Source organism: Dromiciops gliroides, chromosome 5 (genome assembly GCF_019393635.1).
Source record: "Dromiciops gliroides isolate mDroGli1 chromosome 5, mDroGli1.pri, whole genome shotgun sequence".
Classification (NCBI taxonomy): Eukaryota; Metazoa; Chordata; class Mammalia; order Microbiotheria; family Microbiotheriidae; genus Dromiciops; species Dromiciops gliroides.
This window is the reverse complement of record NC_057865.1, coordinates 281,874,507-281,890,291: the sequence shown is the minus strand read 5'-3', so window position 1 is coordinate 281,890,291 and position 15,785 is coordinate 281,874,507. Positions and strand designations below refer to the sequence as shown.

General features: G+C 43.8%; 1 protein-coding gene across 2 annotated transcripts in view; it reads left to right on the top strand.

Annotated features, from left to right (window-relative positions):
- The window catches only part of ALDH1L2 (aldehyde dehydrogenase 1 family member L2), a 59,789-nt gene that overhangs the window by 17,265 nt on the left and 26,739 nt on the right, over positions 1–15,785 (top strand). The window contains exons 2-6 of one of the 2 annotated variants that reach the window (XM_043965020.1): positions 4,281–4,425; positions 9,115–9,349; positions 12,366–12,531; positions 12,943–13,044; positions 14,712–14,801. In XM_043965020.1, the coding sequence (XP_043820955.1) occupies positions 4,281–4,425; positions 9,115–9,349; positions 12,366–12,531; positions 12,943–13,044; positions 14,712–14,801 (738 nt within the window). The remainder of the gene's footprint in view (positions 1–4,280; positions 4,426–9,114; positions 9,350–12,365; positions 12,532–12,942; positions 13,045–14,711; positions 14,802–15,785) is intronic. The other variant, XM_043965022.1, reaches the window with a different exon arrangement.

Here is a 15,785-nt window from a genome sequence, read left to right as displayed (position 1 = left end):
TTTTTGGAAACATTATGAACCTGGAATTGAATTCCAAATGGAATTACCATGCCGGCAGATCATCTTATTACATTTGAGTTGTGTGTGTCATATACAACTTCTTTAAATGAAGAGGAGCTCTCGAATTTTTATACTGATTAGGATGATAAACAACCAGGGTTTTGTTGTTGGAATGTATGCATAATAAAGATGAGAATATATGAGGTCCAGCCCCTGTTTTCAGTTGCCCTTTAATTTTGTGCCCCTAGGTTTATTTTCATGCCGACTGGGAAACAGGACGGGAGCTGAGATGAGCCTTGTACTGTCTCTTCCCCCTGCTGCTTCCCCCCAGCATTGCGGGATTTTGCTGATTGAGGCCTCCAAAATAGGTTTTGGAGACATAAACTAATGATTTAGGCTTTAACAAATAAGGGGAATTATCTAAGCACGAGTCAGATAGATGACTAGGGTCATTGTCTTTGAGGGTCTACGGAAAATCAGAAAAAAATCAGACTTAATCTTAGCCTGTGCTTTGTGCAGGCTGCCTGCCTTGGTATGTTGACTCATCGCCCTAGAGTCTGCACTGAAAGAGCTTTGGCCCTGAGCACTGGGGGATCCCCACATGAACCCCTTTCTCAGGGTGGTATGGCAACCTGTTTGAGCACACTCCACGTATACATGGGGGAATCTTTTCCATCATTTCATTGGCTACGTTTAATTAAATGTTTTTTGCTTTGAACAAATGTGTCTTCTGACATATCAGTGGGAGAAGGGGGAGGGAGATTATGAGTTATGGTTTTAAGTAGGTGCTGAACCACAGAGTACCCTGAGCCTGGGCTAGCTTCCTTCTCCCATCCCCTAAGTGTAAGCATTCCTGAAAATTCTGTAGAACCATCCACTAAAGCCCCACTCTTGAGTCCTCATGTGGCATGGAGGTGACACAGGACTCTCTAAGGCCAGACTGTTCCATGCTCTGACAGGTCCTATACCAAACTATAAAGGCTTTGAGTGTGGGAATAGGGATGTCTGATGTCATACCCACAACATTCACAAAAATAAGAGCTGTCTAAAAGTGGAATGAGTTGCTTCCTGAAGAAGGGGATCCCTTTAACTGGAGGTGAAAGGGAGGTGGAGTGCTACCTAAAATACTTCATTCAGTATTGCAAAGATCTCTGATTTTGTTGGTGTAGGCACTCTTTTTAGTGACAGGTATAACGCCCCTATACCCTAGTAGATAGTCTTTGAGTTGCTAGACTTCAAAATAAAAGTAATCAATCATGACCTGGTAGCCCACATTCTGGTGGTGTTATTGTCAGATTCTGTCTGTGTCCTAAATCACAGAGTCTGAGTGGCAAGAGACCTTGGAAGTCATCCAATCTACCCCAAACCTAAACAAGAATCCCTCCAATGATAACCCTGAGAAATGCTCATCCACATTCTACTTGCAGACCTCCAATTAAAGGAACCCCTTCCTCAAGAGGCCACTCATTCCACTTTTAGACAATTAGGGAATGTTGTGGGTCTGACATCAGACAACACCATTCCCATATCCAGAGTCTTTATAGATTGGTATAGGAAACAAACAAACAAATAAATAAATAAATAAATAGATTGGTTTAGGACCTGTAAAAGCATGGATCAGTCTGGCTTTAGAGAGCCCTGTGTCACCTGCAAGCCACACGAGGACTCAGAGTGGGGCTTTCGTGGATGGTTCTACAGAATTTACAGGAATCCTTACACCAAGGGGATAGGAGAAGGAAAAAAAAAATAAAAATAATATAGTGTCATAGAAGGCAAGGGGAAACTATCTCAAGAAGGGGTAGTCATTAATCCTGGCGAATCATCTCTACATCTCCTATCTTATTATACTTGGTGACTCATAGGCATGATAATTGTTGGTGAAACAGACCACCCTCCTCCAGTAAGGAAATTAGGGACTAGGAGTACAGAATGTTGCTGTGCTTAATCCCGTCACAAGGGAGGGAGGGTTCCCTTTGGAGTGGTATATGGGGAAATGATTGTGTGACATACAAACAAAAGATACCAATAACATTTTTTTAAAGGAAAGAGTGTATAACACACCAAATATGAAAAAGGCTTCAAGTTCAAACCCTGTGATGAATTATATGCCTACTAGCCTACCTAAGTTTGGAGAGGTGCATCACCTGGTTGACTGAAAGCCTTTCTTTTTTTTTTTACCACAGTAATTCTTCTTCAATGGGCAGAGTCTCAGACAGGTACTGTCTTTTTCAGGAAAACCAAAAGAAAAAAGACTCCCCTGATATTGGCAAGCTAACACCACTGCCACCACAGCCCCACCCCCAAGCTACTAGAGAGATTTGCCGTAACCACAGAGCATAAGACCTTCAGGGAACATGTGAAGAAAGGGGACATAAGCACTTTCTCAGGGGAACAGCATCTGAGAGAAACATCCAGTGAAGTCTCCAAGGGTTCTCACCTCCAGACATCCCCTTTGTGAGCCCCAGTCTTTGCTGGGGGTATGTCGCCTACTAAACACAGTGAAAATTTCTGCAAAGCTAGGGTAACGGTACTGATATGACCAATGGAGAGCTTGTTCTTCCTCACTTAATTCCCCATCCACCTCCATTCCCAAAGCCATCCCCATAGACACCCATAAGAGGGAGTCAGCTGCAAGTGGCTAGGCAGCCTGCCTTGCTTCAATGGGAACAGCTCCCTGTTCTCCTCCCTCCTCTTGTCCTTGACCGTGGTGCTGACTTAGTGTGACTCAGCCCTACCTTCTCAGCCTTAATACGCATTGTTTCAGTCAAACATGGACAATTCACTGATCCCCACTCTTATCCTACTTCTACCAGCATACTTTTACTTGTGCCACTCTCCCTGCCTGACAGGATCTCCCCCTATACTCCTGCCAGTTAAAATCTGCTATTTCCTTCAAGCCTAACTCAGGGGTTATTTCTATGGTGTCTCCACTGATTTCCTTCGCCTAACAACCCCTTTACTGCCCCCCAAGCATGAAGAGATCTTTCCTTTCTTAAATATCTTGCTTCTGGGGGCAGCTGGGTGGTGCAGTGAATAGAGCACTGGCCCTGGATTCAGGAGGGCCTGAGTTCAAATCCAGCCTCAGACACTTGACACTTACTAGCTGTGTGACCCTGGGAAAGTCACTTAACCCTCATTATCCAAAATAAATAAATAAATATACATACATACACATGTGTGTATATATATATGTATGTATGTGTATGTATGTGTGTGTGTGTATATATATATATATATATATATATATATATATATATATATATATATATATCTTGCTTCTCTCTGAGCACACTTACACCATAAATAGCCACATGCTTATTTTTTTATCTCCCTTGCTAGATTGAAAGATTCTGGAGGACAAGATGCATATTTGATTTCTTTTTTCTATCCATAATGTCAATCACAGTGGCCTGTGCACAGTCAATATGTGAAGGATGCAGCCCTAAGTCACAGGCCTAGATGCTCCCGATCAGCTTCCCAGGACACGGGTTCCTGTGTTTTTAAACCAGACCAGGAGACTTTAGATACTGGCCTCAGGAACTGTACCTTTCCTTACTACCTCTTACACTAGCGGTGTGATTCTGAGCAAGCTACTTAACTTCCATCTAAAACCCTCATTTGTAAAATGCGCATAGTAATAGCACCTGCCTCACCAGGCTGTTGTAAGGATCAAATAAGATAACACACATCCAGTGATTTACAAACTTCAAAGTGCTATAAAATGTTGTTATTATAGCCCCGTGTTAGCTAATGAGTTAAACTTTTAGACTTTAGAACTACAAGGTGTGTCCTTAGTGCTTTTTTTAAACCACCAAACCTTGTGATTTCTCATTGAAATTAACTATGCTGATAAGCGCTTCTGAGAATATACCCATTAACATTTAATGGGGGACTTATGGAGAATGTTTGTTAATTTTGCTCTTTGGATGAATTAGCCTCCATTTGGGCAGTGGTGTGTCGGTGAAAACTCTGGACTGGGATGGGGGTGGGGGGGTCGGAAGGCCTGGTTTCAAGCCCCATCTCTACCATTTAACTAGTCATGTGACTGTGGGCAAATCATTTAACAAATGGAAAAAAGAGATAATACTTCTCCTACCTCACAGGGTGGTTGTGACAAAAGTGCTTTTGTAGACTGTAAAAGTGCTATTAAAATTTTTTAAAAAGTATGTTATTTTTGCCTCATCTATGGACCTATTATATATATACAATTATTTTTGTGGCAAAGAACTTGCAATTCCTCTCCATTCATTCTAAAATGTTGTAACATAATCATTTCCCAGGTTTATTATAAAAATAAGCTCAAGTTGGCACTTATAGGCCAGAGTCTCTTTGGACAAGAAGTCTATAGCCACCTCCGGAAAGAAGGCCATCGGGTAGTAGGCGTATTCACAGTTCCAGACAAGGATGGAAAAGCTGATCCATTAGGTAAGTGAACCCTGAAACAATTTAGTTACTTTTCTAAAAGAGATAATTTTCTGGTTATAGTATTTTATGCCAACTATGACCAATAGAAAGTTGGTTTTATTGTAATTCAATAAACATTTATTTAGCACTTGCTGTATGCAAGAGGACTCTATTAGGTTCTAAAAGAGCACAGAGCCAGAGTTGTCAATGTCGTTAGAAGTCATCCAATCCATCCTCTGAACAGAAATACAAAGTTCAAAGAAAACTTTTGTCCTCACTTCATGGAACTTATATCCAAGTGGACAGATGTGCCAGATGCCCAAATTATAATAAAATATGTAATAAAATGTAATATATATTTAACATAAAACAAATATATTATAGAATAATGCATAAAGATGCAAACAAAGTTCTTTGTGAAGACCAATGATGGAAACTGTGATCTTAGACACACCTGAAGGAATAGGAAAGTTATCAGAAGGTGCTGTCAAGGGTGCTGCTGTTGCATCCTTTACCTGCCCTCCATGCCCAAGACTTCAAGGACACAACTGCACCCAGTAACACAGACACCCACAGGAACCCATCCTGCTATTTACTCTCCTCCCAGAGCCCCCCTGCTGTGCCTTAGAGAAGTCTTCCTTGACTCTTATTCTCCTTTCTCCTAACCCAATGGGCCAGTCTGAATACCAGTGCAGAAATTCAAACTGCTGCTTCTTCTTCTTTTTTTTTTAGTGAGGCAATTGGGGTTAAGTGACTTGCCCAGGGTCACACAGCTAGTAAGTGTTAAGTGTCTGAGGTCGGGTACTCCTGACTTCAGGGCTGGTGCTCTATCCACTGTGCCACCTATCTGCCCCTCAAGCTTCTTCTGTTTTTATGTGGTCCCTATAGGCAGTCTCAGAGTGGAAGAAAGGCTAGTTCCCTTCAGGCTGCCAATAGATTTCCCCCACTGTTTCTCTACTTATGGAACAGCAAAGGTTTTCTGAAGGAAGGGGCCGTTTGAGTTGGACTTTAAAGAACACAAAATAGAAAAGAAAGTCTATAAAAAGCTCAACGAGGTCATCCAAACCAAGTCAACAAATATATGGTGCTTCTGGTGTTCTTTTTAATGCCAGTATTGGTGGTTGGTTCTTTCTGGCTATGACATTTTTTGAAAAGGATTCCAGGGGCAGCTAGATGGTGCAGTGGATAAAACACAAGCCCTGGATTCAGGAGGACCTGAGTTCAAATGTGGCCTCAGACACTTGACACTTACTGTGTGACCCTGGGTAAGTCACTGAACCCTCATTGCCCCACAAAAAAAAAAAAAAGATTCCAGATGACTCAAAAGGCAACAGAAAGGTGCAGGGTTAGTGGGAATCTTATGTTGCCAATAGTAGCATCAGTGTTCAAAATGGGATAGAAGACATCAGAAAAGGAGGCCATGTAACAAGGATGTGAATCGCCCACGTGGTTCCTTGGTACCAACAAAATATCAAGCCAACAAACCAGAGGGGAGCCTCCTGCATGATGAAGTGGATCTTCTCTAAAGGATTCATGACAAAGGCATAGCTGAGACTCTCCCAAGGCAAGGAGGTGTGGATGGCTTGTGAGCTTTTCCAGGGAAAGCAAGGCCCACTGGATCACAGGACCCTCCAGATAGTGGGGCTCTATGAATGAGAATCATGGGATACTATGATCTCCAAAGACTCAAGTGTCAAGGGGGCCATGGGGCAATGGGAAGATACCAAATGATGACTGTGGTAGAGAAGACATTTTCAAGGACATGTATGATCACAAAAGCTGGTCATGGAGCGGGAATGACGGATGTAGACAGACAGCTGAAGAAAGCCTCTGGTTCATCAGGTAGGTCATTTAAGGACTTGTTAAAACTTGTAGAAGAAAATCATGTAAGATGAGCAGGTGCCAGTGGGTTTCATCCTGTACCCACCTGCTTGCCTACTTTTCCCCTTGGAAGAAAACTTGACTTACCTGCAAAGGTGCACTATGTAATGGACTTTATAAAGACAGGTCAGTGCTCTTGTTCATGCGTGGGCATTCAGGAGCCCATAAGAATATGATTAGAGGGGATGAAGAAGGAACTTCTATCAGTCTGCAGCATCTCCAAACAGAGCAACACCCCAATGTCATGGCAGTATCAGAAGCAAGTCTGTTCTTCCTCTCTCCAGCTAGTTAGATCTTGTGTGCACCCTCAACAAGCCCAAGTCAAGCCCCAAGGGTACATGTAGACATGCCCCCTTAACCACTGGAGCTAGGCCTTGTATCTTTATATCACAGAACAATTACCCTTTGTCTCGATACTAAGTGAATTTATGATTCTCTTTCCTTTTTTAAAGTAAAAAAGTTATAGAATAAATTTAACACTAAAAATGATTTAATTCTAGTATGAATACTAAGTGAATATGCCTAAGAATAAATTTAACACTAAATTTGATTTTCACTGAATTTAACACTAAGTTTAACACTAAAGTCGATTTAATTCTAGTATGAATACTAAGTGAATATGCCTATGAATTTGTGCAGGTAAAATCCCTTAGATAGCAAGGAGGTCAAATCAGTCAATGCTTAAAGAAATTAATTCGGGTTATTGGAAGGATAAATATTCAAGCTAAAGCTTAACTAATTTGGCCACATAATGAGAACATAGAACTCACTGGAAAAGACCCTGATGTTGAGGAAGATTGAAGGCAACAGGAAAAGGGGATGGCAGAGGATGAGATAGATAGATGGTGTCATGGAAACAATGAGTGTGAACTTGGCTGGACTTCGAAAGATAATGGAGAATAGAAGGGCCTTGAATGCTATGGTCCCTGGAGTCACAAAGAGTCAGAAACTGCTGAACAACTGAACAACAACAATTAAAAATCTTTTTGTTTGTTTGTTTGTTTGTTTTTGTTGTTGTTGTTTGCTTCTGTTTTTTACTGAGGCAGTTGGGGTTAAGTCACTTGCCCAGGGTCACACAGCTAGCTTGTATTTTTTTGAAACAATATTTCTATTTCACCCAGGTTGGAAATACAGTGGCCACTCATGGTCCCAATACCAATACTGACCAGCATGGACAATTTAACCTGCTCCTTTTTTTGACTTGGGCCAGTTGACCCTTCCTTTGGAAATGTGGTAGTCTTCTACTCCTAAGGTGTTCACCTATATGGTGCACTTAATACAGATACCTAAGGTCTTAACCCAGATGCAGCTCAGAGCTCCCAAGCTCAATTCAACCACCAGCCTTAGCCTCCCTCAGTAATGGGAATTAAGGGATGCACCACCACACTGGCATTTTTTTTAAGGATTTCAAAATCTAATTATCATTTGGATTCTGCAATTACTCTGCCAAAGTAGGTTTAATCTTAGTAGTTAAAAAGGGCATAACAATTCTAATTCATTTATGGCTTCTAGAAATTCAATCTATTCTTTCAGTACTTGTTATTAAATAACTTTCATTAAGGAGCAACCAAGCATAAATATTCCTTCGATCCAATTATCATTTTCCAGCTCCATAGGTAGTTAACGTTTAAGCTCGTCACTTCTTGTTCTTGCTCTGTAATGTCCATGACATTAATTACCCAGTAAAGAAACCCAGACCAACCAAGAACAAAAAAGAGCCTGGAGGTTGGAGATCAGAGGTTAGCCCTTGGTTTTGATAGCGATTCTTCCCAGTCTAAGTCACTCAACAGATGCTTTGTAGGCAGGCTGTGCTACTGGAAGAGCCTGGGACATGCAGCTACAGGAGCTGAGCACAAATCTCTCCACTATCTTGGGCAAGTCTCCACGCTTCATTTTCTCAGCTGTAGAACGATGGTGCTGGACCAAGGGATGTTCTCTCCTTTGAGGCTCTCTCCTGCTCTGAATACTTAGGATGGCCTGACCTTCATCCTTTGTAAACTTGTTTAATAAACACTCTGCTTGAGAGGAAATGTGGCCCCTCGATGGATAGAGAGGGCTGGCCTTGGAGTTGGGAAGACCTAGTCCTCTGACACGTGACCAGGGATAAGTTGCTCAACCTCTCAGTGCCCTTAGTAACACATTATGCTGATCTGCACCTGTGGAGGGACTTTCTACACTAGGCCTTCCCCTGATGATGGTTGATGGTTGGAATAATTCCACTGAAGAAATCTTAGGTCTGGACCAAGGACCCCAAATGACTTCTCCATTCATTTTCCAACTCTGAAATACCATGGTTTGCTTATACCCTGTAGCCATAATTAAATCAATATCACGATAAATTTTATTTATCATTTCCTTCATACTTTAATGCCTTTCCTCTTATAAGTAGAATACCTTATGGTTTATATAGTGACATAAAATGTGAAAAAATCAATATAGAAACTGGGTGATATTTACCACTGAATTCTTTTTCTTTTTTTGCAGGGCAAGGAGGGTTAAGTGACTTGCCCAGGGTCACACAGCTAGTTAAGTGTCAAGTGTCTGAGGCTGGATTTGAACTCAGGTCCTCCTGAATCCAAGGCCAGTGCTTTATCCACTGTGCCACCTAGCTGCCCCTACCACTGAATTATAATAGAACAGGTAGAATTTTGGACAAGATGCAGACTATTTTGGTAGCATTATTTCCTTACCATGCTTTATTTTTCATTTTCTTATTCTAGGAGTCATCTGAATATTATAAATTCTTATGTGATTATATTTTACATTTTCATAAGCCACGTTTCTTTAAAAATCTTGCTTCTTCCTCCATTCCCTCTCCCCACCCCCCAGCTCTGGCTGCAGAGAAAGATGGGATCCCAGTGTTCAAGTTTCCCAGATGGAGAATCAAAGGCAAGACCATCAAGGAAGTCATTGAAGCTTACAGATCCGTAGGAGCTGAACTGAATGTTCTTCCCTTCTGCACACAGTTTATTCCCATGGATGTTATCGATTGCCCCAAGCACGGTTCTATCATTTATCACCCGTCTATCCTTCCCCGTCACCGAGGAGCTTCTGCTATAAACTGGTGAGGTGTCTATTCAGGATAGAAAAGATGGGCATGGTCAGTCCCACAAAGATGATTGCCATCTGTCTGTTCTTTTTGTTTGTTTTTGTTTTGGGTGGGGCAATGAACGTTAAGTGACTTGCCCAGGGTCACTCAGCTAGTAAGTGTCAAGTGTCTGAGGTCAGATTTGAACTCAGGTCCTCCTGAATCCAGGGCCGGTGCTCTATCCGCTGTGCCACCTAGCTGCCCCCCCATCTTCCTGTTCTTAACCCTGATGGGTGGGAGACTGGGCTGGATCCCCAAGGGCCCGAGTTGTTGCACCAGCTCTTCTATTACAACTGAGCTCTCCTTTGCCAAGGGAAAGCTTCATTTGAGGATCGCCCTGGAGGAGCTGTCATGCAGACAGAAGCAACTATAGAAAACCTCTTCTGGTTCTCTTTGTCTGTTGTTAGGGTGGCCACTTCTCTAGGACCTTACTTGTATGTCCGTGGTCCTATAATACCCACTGCTGCCTCTTATTGTCCATGCACTGGGAGGGGGGGGGGAAAGTAGGCTCTGCCTCCCTCCACCAATTCCTAAGATTTAAATATGAGAAAAATATTTCAGCCTGTTTTCAGTTTTATTCTGTGAATTTTTTTCTTCCAGTTATTTGAGCATTCTTCTAATGTTATTGCTTTGGAAGCATATGAGTGAATTGGGTCGTCAGGGGTATTTTTTGTCTAACTCAGTGAGATGCCCTGCAATTAGTAGACATCTAATGCATACTTGTTAGACAAACAAATGAATGCCTGCCTGCATCATTTCTAAATCCTTAGATGATTTTTAAAAATCTTATTGATACTTTTTAACTTTATGACCAAATTGCATACGCCTTTCCCCTACCTAGTGAGTTTCTCCTTGCACAAAAGATAAGAAAAATGAAAAAACTGAAAATAGTTCAGAAAAATGAGCATCAGCCATTCCTGGAAACATGGTATCATTTCAGCTGAGCTTTGAAGGAAATGAGATTTTATGAGGCAGCGGTGACTAGGGAATGCATTTCAGGCATTGAGCACTGCCTCTGCAAAGGTATGGAGGTGGGAATTAGAGGTTGGAGTGTCATGTTGAGGAGCGGTATACAGGTCAGTTAGGCTGAACCATAGAGTAAAGGAAGGTTGGTGCCAGAGTGTGAAGGACTTTAGATGCCAAACAAAGGAATTTGATTTGATCCTAGAGGTAATAGGGAGCCACTGGAGTTTATTGAGCTGAGGAGTAATGTAGTCAGATCTCTGCTTTAGGAATATCACTTTGGAAGCTGTGTGGAGGATGAATTGGAGAAAGGAAGACATTAATCAGGGCAACCATTTAGGAGGCAGAATTGATAAGGGCCTGAGCTCAGGTGGTGACCAAGTTGGTGAAGAGAAAGGGGTAGATGTAAGAAGGCCTCTGGAGGGGGAGTCAACAAGACTTGGTGGAGTGAAAGAGAAGGGGACTGGTGGATGACTCCAAGCTGGTGAAGATGACTGATGCCTGTCTCCCCACCCTTACCCCGCTGCAGCTGCCAAGGCGATTCCCCCAACGTTCAGCAAGGACTAGGCTTGTGCTGCTCCAGAAAGCCCTTTCCCATGAGGCTGGTGTTCTGTTGGCTTCCCACTTCTCTAGGACCAGCGGTCAACTCTCTACTTGGCATTTACCCTTCACAGCCCGATTCTGATGCTTCGAATGTAACTCCTCCTCCCCTCCCCCTCCTTACACTCTCTAGTCTCCTTAAAGGTGTAGCTCAAGTGCTATCATCACCATGAGGCTTTTCCTTGGTGCCCCCGCCCCTAAGTAGAATTGCCTTCCCCTCAAATCATGTCTCTTTTGTGTTGTTGTTGTTCAGTCGTTTCAGTCGTGTCCTACTCTTTGTGACCCCATTTGGGGTTTTCTTGACAGGGATTCTGGAGAGATTGTCATTTTCTCCCCCAGCCGATTTTACAGTTGAGGAAACTGAAGCAAACAGGGTTAAATGACTTGTCCAGGGTCAAATAGCTTCTTAAGTGTCCGAGGCTGGATTTGAACTCAGGGAGATGAGTCGGCCTGACTGTAGGCCTGTGCACTGTGGCGCCCCCTAGCCTCTATATGTTGTCTTGTCTGACTAGATTGGACTATTTCCTTTTTGTCTTTGTAGGGCACACAGTAGGCACTTAATAAATGCTGGTGGGTTGTCAGGATGTCTGATTACTCCTGAATTGCCCATTGTGTTTAATATAGTAAGCATTCAACAGATTGGAAAAAAACAAAGTGATCCTGCAGCAGGAAGCTGACAGAATTAGAAGCCAAGGAGGCAGCCAGGTGGTGCAGTGGATAATGCACCAGTCCTGTATTCAGGAGGACCTGAGTTCAAATCCAGCCTCAGACACTTGACACTTACTAGCTGTGTGACCCTGAGCAAGTCACTTAACCCTCATTGCCCCACAAAAAAGAGACAGTCTCTGCCCTCAAGGAAGTTACAATCTAATGGGAGAGACAATAAGCAGAATTAGGAGCCAAGTAGTGATAGCAAATATTAATCAACAATATAGGACTGCTATGAAAAGGGCAGCTAGGTGGCGCTATAGTGCACAGAGTTACCAGACTTGGAGTCAGGAAGACTCATCTTCCTGAGTTCAAATTCCTCCTCAGACACTTATTAGCTGTGTGACCCTGGGCAAGTCACTTCACCCTGTTTGCCTCAGTTTCCTCATCTGTAAAATGAGCTGGAGAAGGAAATGGCAAACACTCCAGTATCTTTGCTAAGGAAACCCCAAACGGAGTCATGAAAAGTCAGACATGACTGAAAAGATTCTATAACAACAAAGACAATAAAATTGCAAGCAAGGTTTTGCTGAAGTAAGAAAAGATTGCAGAACTCTGGAGAAAAAGCATGCATGCAAGGACTGCTCCTTGAGAGACCCCAAAGGCCGGCCCTTCTTTCTCACCTAAGTATTGATGTGAATTTCTGATGGCAAATGATTCCTGAACTTGTTGTCATTTCTGGTTATTGTGTAACTCATCATGCCCATCTTTCTTTCCCCAGGACTTTAATTCTGGGAGATAAGAAAGCTGGTTTTTCCATCTTCTGGGCTGATGACGGGCTAGACACTGGGCCTATTCTCCTTCAGAGGGAATGTGACGTACAGCCCAGTGACACAGTGGATTCCCTTTACAATAGATTTCTCTTCCCAGAAGGAATCAAGGCCATGGTGAGTCCGTTTTTGGCATCAAGGGGAATTGACTTCAAGAATCTATCCCCACATTACCGTGGGTAGTGTCCGTACCAATGCACACTCTCTCCTACACCTTAGGAAATGGCCTTTAACAATGGCTGTGGCCTTTTCCCCAGAGCATGAGAAAACCAATTGTCCCTTGTAGAATCCCACTCCTGGTCCCCGAGTCCTCGAGTGCCTTCTGAATCATCGAGGCCAGATTCAGTTCTGTTCAGTCTGGGGTTTGTGCCAAGTGTAGAATTTACACCTAAATCTCTGAACTTGTTCCATAAACAGCAGCCCCTGGCTAGTCTGAAGAATAAATGAAATGGAGTAACCCATTCCCCATTCTGGCTGGAGGGCGGTTTCTTCTGTGTCTTCCAAGGTGATGTTTATTTTAATTTTTAGGTAGAAGCTGTCCAGCTCATTGCTGATGGCAGAGCTCCTCGTGTGCCTCAGTCGGAAGAAGGGGCCACGTATGAAGGCATCCAGAAAAAAGAAAATGCTAAGGTCTCACTGACTGAAGACAAAAATCTGAGGTCTCGGGAACTTGAGGTTGAAGGAACCTTAGATGGCTCCTCTGTCGAGTCTCGTTCCCTCATTTTCCTGGAAAGTGGGAGGAAGCTGACCCCTAGAGTGGCTTGCCCCAAAAGTATCAGGGCCAGAATTCAAACCCAGAACTTCCTGGGTTCTTTCTGTGATCCCATGCTTAGAGTGGCTCTCAGACTCAGACCACAACCAGCCCAGGACAATGACGCAGGATGGGGGCATTCTGCTGGTCCGGGCTGCTTTTGCAGTACAACCAGGCCTTGCCTTGGATGTAGCAGGGGCTTAATAAGTATTTCTTGGTGGGACTGCTTGTTCTTCCTTCAGCACTCCCGCTGCCCCCATAGTGAGACTACCTCAGCACCGTCACCTTTCCTCACTTCCCCTCCCAAACCTTTCTGTTCCAGATGGGAAAAAACCCTACTTAATGGCTCAGCAGTGCCAGTGGATAGATTTCAGGGTGCCTGCCCTGGGAGCTCTCTGAGCCCTGGCCCTGGTCCCCTCCTCCCTGCTTGTGGGGATTCCCAGAAGGGAAGAGGAAGCAGCAGGCATAGCAATGAGACCTAGATTTCTTCAGCTCACATGGAGTCTGGTTCCCAGCAGAGACTCCCTTCTCCTCCCCCCCCCAACTTATTCCTTCCTTCTCTCCCTCCCTCACTCTCCTTCCCTTCTTCTCTGTCCCCTGTCTCCCTCCTCCTTTCCCTCCCTCCTGCTCCTCTCTCCATCCCTTCCTTTTCTTCCTTCTTCCCTCCCTGTCTCTCTCTCCCTCTCTTCCTCCTTTTCTCTCCCTCTTTTTCTCTCTCCCTTCCTCCTTTTTGTCTGTCTCTCGCCCCCTTCTTCTCTTCTTCTCTCCCTCCCTTCTCTCATTCGCTCTCTCATTAAAAAAGATCCCTTTAAGGTCTTGCAAGCATTATTATTATTTTAAGGTCTTGCAAGCAAACTTTCTGCGTTGGCAGTAAATGTCCCCCATGCCTGAAATGCCTGACCTCCAGAAACCTCAACTTCCCTGGTTTTCTTCAAGACTCATTGAAAATCTGACTTTCTGCAGGAGAACTTTCCCCTTCCCTCTCCTCCCTCCCCCCCCATTCCCTCTGAGATTACCTTCTGTGTGTGTGCCTCTATGTGTGTGCACACACATATTTATTTATAATTACATTCATGTTGTCTCTCAAATTAAAATGTAAGCTCTTTGAGGGCAGGGACTGTATTTTTGCCCTTTTTTGCATCCCCAGAACTTAGCACAGTGCCCGGCACAAGGTAAGCATTTAATAACTGCTTATTGACCAACTGATATTTTTCCAGTGATATGGTAATTAAAAACGCATACATACATACAAAAACACATAGAATACTTCAAAAGTTATCCATCTTTATATATTGTTAGGTACTGTGACAGAAGGAAACACGGTTTAGTGGAAAGAGCCTAGAAGACCTGGGTTCGAATTCTGGGCTGTCACTTATTCCCTGTGTAATCCTGAACAAGACCCCCCTCCCTCAATTTCCTCTTCTGTAAAATGAGACAGTTAAACTATAGCCTCTCTCAAGTGATTGAATATTAAGAGAAACACTACCATTGTGCACACCCCACGCGGCCCCGAACAGGAGAGACAACTTGTGTCTTCCCTTTCTAGATTCCTTGGGATCGGCCTGCAGAAGCTTTGCACAACTGGATTCGGGGCCATGATAAAGTGCCCGGAGCGTGGGCAGAAATAGACAAGCAGGTATGTGCAAGGGCTGCATCTTCCTGGCCTCGGCCTCTGAGCTGTCGCCCCCTCCTGCTTCTTTTCCATCCAAATGCACCCAACCTTCCCATGAGCCTCTTGGCTTGGTTTCAAGGCCCTGCCCCACCCTGTTCACTCACCCTTTGATGCTTCTACCTGTCAGAGGCTTCACTGAAATGTGAAACTGAACAGTCCCCCAGATAGGGTGTCACCCTACCAGATTACAATGGGGACATTGCCCCTGCCCGGGAAAAGAGCCTTCTATTAAAGCAGCCTGGGACAGCATTAACTTCTTCTTTCTAGAGAGGGGAGTTACGGGGTTGTGAATCACATTGGTTGAGCATATTAAAATTTAGTAAACTAAAACCCATTAAAACCCTACCTCAATGAATCATCAATGTTTACTCGTGAGGAGCAGCTAGGTGGCCCAGTGGATAGGGCACCGGCCCGGGAATCAGGAGGACCCAAATTCAAATCTGGCCTCAGACACTTACTAGCTGTGTGACCCTGGCCTAGTGAATTCATCCTGTTTGCCTCAGTTTTCTCATCCATAAGAAGGAAATAATAACAGCACCTACCTCCAAGGGTCGTGTGCCGTTTTAGCTATCAAGTGCCCCCTCCACTGATGCAGGTTGCAGCCCCTCTGCAGCTTAGGAGACGGTTGTGGGGAAGAAATCATGTCATCAGGGCCAAATTCCAATGAGCTTCCCCGCACTTAGCTGGGTTGGTCTTCAGACGACACTTAGAGTCCATCAGTGGGCCTGTATTCAAAGCCCTTCAGCTCATTAGGACCCGGCAGAGCCTTGTAGGACCCACGGTCTTTTCCACGCCACATTGAGGCCTCAGAAGAGGATCATACTGAGATTTCTTACTGTCTCTTTAGGATCAAATCCTAGCAATGGGATGCCAGGTCAAATGACACGATCACTTTTGTGATTTCTATTATAAATCATCAGATCACGTTCTAAAACATTTGCACCATTT